This window comes from Suricata suricatta, chromosome 3 (assembly GCF_006229205.1).
Source record: "Suricata suricatta isolate VVHF042 chromosome 3, meerkat_22Aug2017_6uvM2_HiC, whole genome shotgun sequence".
NCBI lineage: Eukaryota > Metazoa > Chordata > Mammalia > Carnivora > Herpestidae > Suricata > Suricata suricatta.
The window spans coordinates 146,913,616-146,924,930 of record NC_043702.1 but is presented as its reverse complement, the minus strand read 5'-3'; the positions used below and the strand labels follow the sequence as shown (position 1 = coordinate 146,924,930).

At 35.4% G+C, this 11,315-nt stretch overlaps 1 protein-coding gene across 1 annotated transcript in view; it reads right to left on the bottom strand.

Annotated features, from left to right (window-relative positions):
* The window catches only part of CAMSAP2 (calmodulin regulated spectrin associated protein family member 2), a 92,770-nt gene that overhangs the window by 29,327 nt on the left and 52,128 nt on the right, over nucleotides 1-11,315 (bottom strand). Inside the window, exons 5-7 of the mRNA XM_029933384.1 lie at nucleotides 3,228-3,260; nucleotides 542-683; nucleotides 108-247 (exon numbers count right to left, since the gene is read on the bottom strand). Of these exons, the coding sequence (XP_029789244.1) occupies nucleotides 108-247; nucleotides 542-683; nucleotides 3,228-3,260 (315 nt within the window). The remainder of the gene's footprint in view (nucleotides 1-107; nucleotides 248-541; nucleotides 684-3,227; nucleotides 3,261-11,315) is intronic.

The following is an 11,315-nucleotide window of genomic DNA, read 5'->3' as shown; positions in this document are numbered from 1 at the left end:
TTGACTGATATTACAGTTAATTTGTAACCTTACTAAGCCATTTATATAGTTATATTTTTTTCAAAAAACTTAGAGCAAAACACCAAAAACCCACGAGAATAAATTACCTTTATGGACGAAGCAGCATACAGCATGTCCTCCAGGGTGAAATGGCAACACTGGTTCAAATATTCTTGGCAAAACTCTTGAATCAGCTGCAGGTTATACAGGCTATCAGCCAAAGACATGGTTTCTTTCAAACAAATGTCTTCAAATAGGAAAAGAGCAAGGTGATGAGTTTGGGTTAATTTGATAATATACATTTCATATTCATTTTATAATTAGTGGCTTAGAACAAATGCATAATTAGGTGGAATCTGGTTTACAAACGCATACAGAGTGGTCATGACTCAGAGTCTCAGCACTACCCTACTCAACTATCTACCTCAGGATGATACGTAAAAAAGTTTTTTAAAAAAGCCTTCATTACTTTCTAAATGCTGTGGTCTTAGTACTGTTACCATCTACCTGTGGGCCAGCAGGATTTCACCGGAACACTTACCCTCTAATCGGACCACTCCAGGACAGTAAAAATGAATAAGAGCAGCTAAAGCACAGCCATCTGTACCGTCTTTCAACAAATTTTCTACCAATGGGATGCACGGCAATTGCTTGAGCAATGTTTGCTCCTTCCTATAACGAGCCTACAATAAAAAAAAAAGAGAGAGATGAAAATAAGAAAGTACTAAACAACATACAGGGGGAAAAACATTATATCAATCAAGAGAAATAAAAACTACTCACCAACAGCCTTCTTTTCTAAATAATACCAGATGTTACCAAAGTAAAATACAGAGCAACAGCATTCTAGTTTAAAGAACTTAATATAACATGACATTGCCAATTTACATGAAATGACATTTAGCTTAAACATTTAAATATAAAAGCATCACAAAAGAGATTCTGAACGCTTTGTATCCAAATCATCAGTTCTGTTCTTTTGTAGATAATAAAATGCATTTATTTTAATGCTAGCATTTAGACCACAAGTTGTTATACGGGAAGAGCAAGGGTACTACTTGAGCAGAATTATTAGATTCTCAAATTGGGGAGCAGGTATAAGAATATGATACCATTCCTATGGGAAATCTGGCAATAAGAAACATCACTTTGAGGAACTGGAATGTCACCAAGATATTCTGGCTTGGTATCTGAATGTTAAGATAACGTAAATGAAATGTAACAGCTCTGAAACTGCAAAAACCCTTCCAAGTGAGGTTTTGTTCAAAACAGAGCAAGGTAAGGATTTCTGTTCCCCTTCAGAAAAAGAGAAGAAATCTTGTGTGTTCCAGAGACTGCCTGGTGTGACCAGAGACCACTTTACAAGACAGTTTTCTAACGCCGAGACGTGCTGTACAACTCAGTGGTGACAAGAACAAGCCCTTGAGTCAGATGACCTAGGTTCAAATCCTGCTTCTGCCACTTACTGGCTCTGTGATCTTGGGAAAATCACTTAAACTCTCACCTCAGTTATAACAGTAATAGTACCGGTTTCTTAGGATCACTGAAGGATGAAGTAAGGCGATGCCCATAAAGTGCCATGCACACTGCTGGGCACAGAGTTGGCAATAACTAAAAGCTGGCTGGCTACTACCTATTAGCTCACCTAAAGCCAAGAAAATAATGCTGACGATTTAATGAAGATGCATACTCAAGTATTTTGTTAGGAAAATTTGTGATTATATTGCTTACTCATATTTTAAGTTTTTTTTTTAAGTAATCAAAACTAATTTTTCTTCCAACTCCATCTGAACAGGTTGTCTCTACTTTTTAGAATTAAAATATAATTATGAGGTAAAATACTTTTGTGAGAATAAAAACGGAAAAATAATTTACTGAAAGAGAACATTTACTAGTAGGTGGTAAACTTTTCTTTAAATGCTATCCCTCAGAAAAGTATATGCATTAATGAAGAAATATTTATTCCTATTTTTCACTGGCTATCCAAGAACAAGATTCATGGAACATTTTTTCCTTTTTAAGATTTTCAGAAAGCTTGTTCTTTTTAATCAGTGCACACTAGGCAGCCACATTGAATGGTTATGTTCCAAACTCAGAGTACCTATATTCAGAAAAAAGTTACATACATGCATTATGTAAATCATTCAATGAATTACTGATTTTAATATCCTTAGAAAACTTCCTTACTTTGCTGCTAGGAGACAGTTTAAAATTCAACCATGAAAAAAGAGGAGAGAAGAGGTGAAGGGAGGGGAGAGAAAGAAAGAAGAAATCAACCAGTAGCATCTTCTAGTCTGAAGCTACCCTTCTCACATTTGGTGAGCCACAGTTCCAGGTCCTTACACCCCTTTCTCTGGCCAGCTAGAAACAAAATAGTCTTCCTTTTAGAAATCCTCTAAATTGGCTGGGCTCATTCTCAAACTTCCCAGATCTGTAGGAGTAGCTTGTCTTCAGCCTACAATCTGAACTTGACTGAGTTGAGCACTCAGGGTCATGAAACAAAGAATTGAATTATGTGGTTTGTCCTACCGCCTGCTACCAAGTAGCACTTCTCCCTCTCTCCCTCCACCCCCCACCTCTCTCTCTCTCTCTCTCTCTCTCTCTCTCTCTCTCTCTCTCTCTCTCTCACACACACACACACACACACACACACAGCCTTATAAGGCTTCAGCAATAAATGTCAATGTTTTAGAATAGACTATCAGGGATTTATGAGTGGTATGCTAAAACATTTTCCTGAAGCTTATATTCTAGAAGATGAATCAGGTAAATCAACTTTTAATCTTGAAGTCCTGTAAAACTCCCATTTGTAGTTCATAGAAGTTATACAGTCTTTTGCACTTTATCTTACTATATGGCTTTATAGTAAAGCATGGATACATTCTCTATTCTTTCTACAAACTGAGAAATTTAGTATTTAAAAGGGGCATCATATTTTCTCTTTTGACATTATAGTGTATTTCTAAGTTATATCTTTATTTCTGAGGGTATAAAATACTTCTTAAGTGGTCTAACCACCCAGATTTAATCATTCTTCAGGTCAAATCAGAACTGAATATACTTTAGGTATACTGGTAGGACCACAGAGAATATGTCACTTTTTATCACACAAAATCTCCATGCAGCAACTAATAGAATTCTATGAAATGACTATACCACGAAGACAAACAGTATCATTCTATAATTACAATTCTGGAGAGCAAATTGAAGTAACTGGGCAAACTTACTGGAACCAGTTTCCAAAACCATTTGGAAGGAGACTTCAGAGGAAGCAGCAGGGAAAAAAGGGAAAGCAAAAGGTAAAGTGAAAATTCATCAGAACGATTTTCAATTAACAAATGACAGTAAAGCTTCTGAAAGTGGACTTCCAAGTTATAGTTCTCATAACATATTTTAAATGTTAATTAATACTTTAAAATATATAGGTTCCTAATATTAAAGACCTCCACCTTCTCCTCCGCTCCTCTCCTAATACAAAAATTCTTTTTTCAGATACTCAAGATATTCTGTATACTTTGGCAGCAAAGAATCTTATTTCTGAGTTCTAGAATCACACATCACATTAAAAATAAATCTAGGGGCACGTGGGTGGCTCAGTGAGTTAAGCATCCAACTTTTGATTTTGGCTCAGGTCATGATCTCACAGTTCATGAGTTTGAGCCCTGCATCCGGCTCTGTGCTGATGGTGCAGAGCCTGCTTGGGATTCGCTCAATCTCTCTCTTTCCCTTTCTCTCAAACAAACAAACATTAGAAAATAAAATAAATAAAAATAAAAAACAAATCTGTATCACAAAAGGGAAGTAGAAAGATTCTAGAGCTAGATTTGCAATCATTATCATTCTTGAACATTAGTAAACCAAGTCTGATTAGGCAGTGTTTCTTTCCGAAGAGAAAAGAAGTCTGTATCAGTAAGTATAGGAATAAAACAAATAGCATTGTAGAATTGAGAAAACATAGTAATTTCTTTCAACTAGATGAATAATTTCATTTAATTAATGGAGGGAAAACTAGTTGGCAATTTTTACTAAGATTTTTACAGTGTAAAGCAAGTAGCTATTTAGATAGAGAATATAAATGTTATTAACTTTACTATCTAGAGGTATCCCAAATAATATAATTTTATTACCTTAAATTAAGTACAATAAACTCATAAACTCAGTTAATATGAATTAATTTGTGATTGTTTATCCCTGTATTTCCTAGCACAATTTCTAACAGCCCTGAATAAACATTTATTGAATGAACCAAACTAAATGGGGTTTGAGTTAAAATTCATATTCAACTTTTATGTAGAAAGTTTATCCTACAGGAGCTCCTGGCTGGCTCAGTCAGTGTGACTCTTGATCTCAGGGTTGTGAGTTCAAGCCCCATAATGGATGTAGAGATTACTTAAAAATAAAATAAAATAAAAAATTTTTTCCTACATAAAATTAACTGCAAAATAAGACTATTTGGAAAATAATATATTTTCAATAAATTCAAGAATCACAAAAAAATTTCATCTCAAGACTCAGAAAAATTCCAACTTTCCATAAAGAGAGAACATGTCCACTAAGTTTTTCTTACTGCATCAGGAAGAATAACCTTAATAATTTTGTTGCATGTATTTTAATCTCTCATTTAGCCAGAAGTTTCTGGCAGCTGCAGTTATGATAACCATAAAAAGCCTAAGAGCAGAAGCAAAAAGAAGGAAGCCATGTGTCAGGATTCCAATGGATAAAAGAAATTTCAAAAACAGGGGTTTTCTTGTTTTTGAGACTAGAAAGTCCATTATACAGAAACTGATAAAAGCAATTTATTGTCAATTATTCAAAACAGGAGATGTGTAAAGGTTCATGTTACTCCATATATCTTGTAAAATATTCAATAGGACTTTTTACCAATTCAGACTGCTCTGGCCTTCTTCCCACCTCTCCACTGAGCTAATTTAGATATAGCAATCCTATTCAAGGAAAAAGGAAAACCAATTGATTGGCTATCGAAGGAAATAGGACTAAAAAAAAGTAAATATACTGAGAGAACAAGTAAGTATCTATGCTATCCAAAGTTATAAACTTCAATAAAATCAAATATACAGCAAAATTTCCTTGAAGGACAATTGTGAACAGCAACTTCCCACTTCTTCTAATTTTCAGAGAACGAGGCAAACTGCAACCTCATATCCTATTTTAAGATGTAATTATGAGCCCAAAACGTTTTTAAAAGGCCAGAGACAGTCAGTGAAAAGTTTTATTTTTATTATCCTTACTGATGACATGGGCCAACCTGGGCAGTTCAGATTTTCTGGAATAGTTCTCATTTCCAGCATTCCTTTCCACTGTCTTCAACCCACATACTTGGCTCATCCTAAATTTTGGTTAGTTGTTTTAGGACTTGCCATGAATACTCCCCACATAGCTCTATGTCATCCTTCAGGTATCTATAACCACTCTGGGATTGGGGATAATTCCTGGATTTCTAGTGTTCTCAGCTACTTTGGGAGGATGCTGGTTTGACCTGGACTTTCCTGGAGACCTCATAAAGTTGGAATTCTTTAAGGAGTCAGTCATAGCTGTGACCGAAATCTCTTCTCTTGTGTAGGTCTGAGATACGCTGCACTGCTGACAGGAGCGTAAACATGGTATGAACCCCTTGGAGACTTTGGCACTAGCTACCAAGACTACAAATGTGTTTAGCTTCCAATCTAGCAATCCAAGTCCTAGGGTATTTACCCTGAAAACTCAAGAATACAAAGGACATTATTCTTTGTAGTATTATTTGTAATTGCAAGATAGTAGAAATTACTTAAATGCATATAGGAGAGTGGTAGAAGAAACTATGGTACATATACACAATAGAGCACTATGCTGCTGCAAACAAACAAACAAAAAAGGATGAGGACGGTATCTAGGGACCGTATGGAGTACTTCCAGGATGTACTGTTAATGAAAAACACAAATTACAAAAGATTAAATATATTTTGTTAGAGGAGAAAAAACAAACATGTAACAAAACAATGTTTGCTTACTTCTGTAAAAACAAAAACAAGGATAAGCCCACTGGTTACCTACAAGCGTTAGTGGGGAGTGAGGGGTAGGAAGGAGGTAGAAGCAATAAGGGGAGGGAGTGATACCTTTCTGAGTGTAGCTGTTGTGTAGTTTTGACTTTTGGAATTAATGTAATTTTGAAATAATACAATGTTCTATATATTCAAAACACAAAATTGAATCAAGGATGGTGCAAAAAAAGCCACTAAAACTAAATGAAAACAGAAACCACTAAACCCAAATATATTTCAAAGGAATAACAGAACAATGAAGGTCCATGGAGCGGAACCCGAGCAACTTTAGAACACAGTATTCTGACCATATAGAATCAGTCTTCTTTCGAAGACTTATACTGTACTGCATGAGATGATGGACGCTAGCTAACAACCAGTGCTGTATGTCAATCACATCTCAATAAAACTGGAAAACATATAAAAGCATTAAAAGGGTAAAACAAAGAGAGGAGGGGGAGGGGGAAGAGGAGGAGGGGGAGGGGGAGGAGGGGAATTGCAAACAAATCTCAAACTCCTTGGTGGGTTTTTTTTTCATATTGGTAAACACATAGCAACTCTGAAACTATTATATACATATTGAAGGACTGAGCAAATTAATACAGTTGACATGGAACAATACAGGCTTGAAACTGCACAGGTCATTTCCATATGGTTTTTTGTTTTTGTGTTTTAATGAATACAGTACCATGGAAATGTATATTCTCTTCCTTATGATTTTTTAAATGATACTTTCTGTTCTCTAGCTTACTTTATTATAAGACTACAGTATAAGACACATATAACATACAAAATATGTGAACAGTTAATTAACTGTTCATGTTATCAGTAAGGCTTCCAGCCAAGAGTAGGCTATCAGTGGCTAAGTTTCTGAGGAGTCAAAAGTTATAACCAGATTTCTGACTGCATGGGTGGTTGGCACTCCTAAGACTCTTTCAAGGGCCAAGTGTAAATATCAAAGTATGTCATCTCAAATTACTTATTGTAAAAGTAAAAATAACCATGAGGTAAAGAAACCAGACAATATCTTAACCAACTAATGAGAGTATCACCTAGTAGGTGCCAATGGGTATCATGTACTCCGGATATAATACTGTGAGGACACAATTTATATAGCATTCTACTCTTAAAAAAACACAATTTCAATTTAATTATGAGAAGAAAACAAATTGAGGGATATTCTTTAAAAATGTCAAGGTCATGAGCAAAAAAGAATAGCTAAGGAACTAGTCCCATTTAAAGAAGACTAGAGATGTGACCACTAAATGCATGACATGATCTTGTTCTGAAAAAGAAAATTAAAATGTATAATTGAGTGCAATTGGGACAAGTGACAAAGTGGAATATAGGCTCTAAGTCTGATCAAGGTATTATACTGACATTAAATCACCTGTACTTTGGTTATATAAACCAACAGCCTTGTTCTTAGAAAATATACACTGAAGCATGAAGGGGCAATGGGATATGATGTATGCAACCCTCTTTCAAATGTTTCAGAAACATTTACATATATGTGTGTGATGTATATATGTGTGTGTGTGTGTGCGTGCACACGCGCGCGCACGTGTATGTATACACACACACACACACACAGGAAGTTAATGGGGCAAAATGTTAGACTGATGAATCTAGGTCAAGAGTATACACAGGGTTCTTTCCTATCTTGAAACCTTTCAGAAGTCTGAAATATTTCAAAATAAATATTCTTAAAAAGCTACATTAAGGAGACACCTGGGTGGCTTAGTCAGTTAAGCATCTGACTTCAGCTCAGGTCATGATCTCACGGTTCATGAGTCTGAGCCCCGTGTCGAGCTCTGTGCTGACGGTCTGAAGCCTGCTTTGGATTCTGTCTCCCTCGCTCTCTTTCTCTCTGCCCCTGCCACGCTTGTGCCGGCATGTGCTCTCTCTCTCTCTCTCAAAAATAAACATTTTTTAAAATGTTATATTAAGTCTATACCAATCCAAATCTTTGTAGAGTCTGTATCTAAATGCACAAGATCTATAGACCTGTTAAAGAAATCTAATTTTTTACAGCACTCTTGGGCAAAGATGAAAATCACAGTACGAGGATATCTAACTCATATTTAAGTCTCTCCAGGGCAAGTCATCTTTATAAAACACTGCTTGGAGGAAAAAAAAAGTCATAGTACCACCTGAGTTTAAATATGTTTAAAATGCCAGGTTCCTCATTCAACTAAATAGGTTGATAAGACAACAGAGGCATATTCTAGATAGGGAAGTTGCTTTACCAGTAACCACGACCAAATGGCTATAAAAGAAAACAAGTATACTGGCAATAGATATAAAGAAATGAATCAGCACTGACCACAAAAGTCCACACAAGAATAAACTATAATTATAGAACAGAATCTTAGGGGTGGAATTCCTTAAAAATGATCTAATTTAGACAGGTCAAGTCTTCAAAGCTACTTGACTGAAATAATGATATGAAAAAGAAGCCAAGTAAGTAAGTCTGAGAGTTAAATCAAATGATGTCTCTGAGAATGATGTACTATATTAGAACATTAATAACATTAATAATTTAACATTCTTAAGCGGGCCTTCAATGTACTAAAATGGGTTGTAACATTTTTAAAGGGGCACAGACAAGGTGGCACTTCCCAAATGTATTTGACTTCAGAATCTTTCTTTTGGGGTGCCTGGCTGGCTCAGTCAGTAAAGTATACGACTGTTGATCTTGGGGTTGTGAGCTTAAGCCCCACGCTGGGAAAAGAGCTTTAGAGGTTACTTGAAAAACAAAAACAAAAAAACCTGGATTTAACAAAACTTTAAAAAATTTCAAGTTATTAAAAAAATTTCTTTCAAATAGTATCTAAAGTACTGTTTGAATAAACAGAAATTTAAAAGTCAGTCATAGTTTTTAATTGCTAAGGAATTTTGGTCAAAGTGGAAATTCACATGACTGAGGTAATCAAGCAAAGATGTAGAAGCATTCACCTACTGTCTCACTGGGGAAGGTGTGGTCTATTTCGAAACAATACGTTTATATGAAAAGCAACGAGAGTTCAGTTAATTTCTTTTCTCCAAAGGTAATTCCTTCATCCAGTTTCCACCCCTCCATAAAATATCTCACCAGTATTTCTGTATTAAAAGCAGAGAATGTTCCACTAAGTAGACATGTATCTTTTAATACCGTGAGAAACAAACTTTACTCTCTATAGAGTTAGTACTGTAAGTTTAAGAATACAAACCTATGAATATCCAAATAGCCTACTTACTAACTCCTAAATATGCCTTTTACTTATAACTTATGTTATTCCCTCTGACCTAGTGTCCTCCTTTGCAAATACCATAAAACCAACCAAGGCTATGTTCAAGTCCCAAATCATCTAGAAAACCTTCTTAGGTATTTCACTCCCACAGTTATTATAAATCTACAAGTAACTACACATATTTGAAAGTTTCTGATAACCAACTACTTAATATTTTCACTAAACTCTTGCTTTGGATTCCTTATTTTTACTAATATATCGAGAAGGAAAAAATTTGAGAATCATTTGTCACACAATTTAGAAGCCATTTAATTCAACGTTTAAATTTCTGCAGATAAAGAAAATGAGGCCGAGAGAGAGGTCAAGTGCCTTGGTAAAAGTCATGAAGCTAGTTAGCAGCAGAACTATTCTACTTTAAGTCTCTACTCATTTTGTTGTAACATTCTGTACAAACTCCTCAAGAAAATGAACTTTGGGCTTAATGTCATGGCTATAAACTTCAGAGATCTTTTAAGTAGGGTTGTCAGATTTAGCAAATAAAAATATGAAATGTTTGTGCAACTTACACCAAAAAACTTTTGTTGTTTATTTGAAATTCACATTTAACTGGGCATCCTCTTTAGAATAAAAGGGAATATTAAAAGCAAAAAGAGCAACTTGAAAAAAAGAGAAAATAACATTAGTCAACTGTTTAAACAAAACAATTTCCTAAAACGTGGCACTACTTAAAATGCCTTCCTTTTAAGGACACCAACCAATCCAACAGTCAGAAATATACCATCAGCAGATGTAACAATTTAAAGAAATAGCTTTGGAATTCTAACTTTGGTCTAGCACTAACAATATACAGTGCAAGTATCCCTCAACATATGTATATATTTTACCAAGAAGATGGTTGTAAAAAGAAGTTTCATAAAATAGATTTTATCGGACATCTCAGTTGGGAATAGGGAGGCAAGGACAAAAGGTAAGAAAGACCCAACGCCATGGGCTCTGTCTATAGCTGGATAAATCACAAACAACATGGCTAGCATCTGGGTCACCAGGCAAGCTAGCTTCAGTAGGTGCAAGGCGTGGCAACTTCTTACCAGACGTACAGCAATAAGGAAGAGCAAAGTAAGTCAGGCTATCTCTCATCCCTACACGGAGAAAAGGATCAAGAATGTTGCTTTTACAGGAATAAAAATCAAGTATGATATGATTAAATTTCCAGTCAAACCAACTAGTTCAAATGCCAACAATCTCCCTGTTCATAATAGAGATTTCTTTCCCTAGTTTATGCTGTCACAGAGTGGTTCTTCATAATGATGACACCTGTATTTTGCAGTAAGACGATGTAAAATTGACACAGTCTCTGTGAAAATTTCACAGATTCTAACAATGGGAAAAAAGAGAAAACTCATTTGAAAATAAAAACATGTATTGTGCTAAAATAAAAATATTTATTAACCCACATATTTAAAAATGGATCACATTCATTCCTTCATTTACTCAATCACTCACTCAACAAAAATTTCAGAGGTTCTAATGGGGAAAAAAAGAGAAACTTCATTTGAGTATATATGTATTGTGCTAAAATAAAAATATTAATCCACATATTTAAAAATGAATCCCATTCATTCCTTCATTTACTCAATCACTCATTCAACAAATACTGATCATGAGGTTAATATGTAAAATTGCATGGAGAAGTGCTATTGAAGTGGCAGTGGCGCCTGGGTGGCTCAGTCGGTTAAGCATCCAACTCCTGGTTTGGGCTCAGGTCATGATCTCATGATTCATGGGCTCAAGCCTCACGGCAGGCTCTGTGCTGACAGTGCAGAGTCTGTTTGGGATTCTCTCTCTGCCTCTCCCCTACTCATGCTCACTCGCGTGCACGCACTCTCTCTCAAAATAAACTTTAAAAATGGCATTTTCCCCCCATAGAAATAATGTTTATTGGGTCCTAGACCAGCATATAAAATCCCTATTTAGTTCCTGATGTGTATGCAATACTATAGGATTTAATCATTATATATAATACACAAGATGTCCATGGAAGAAG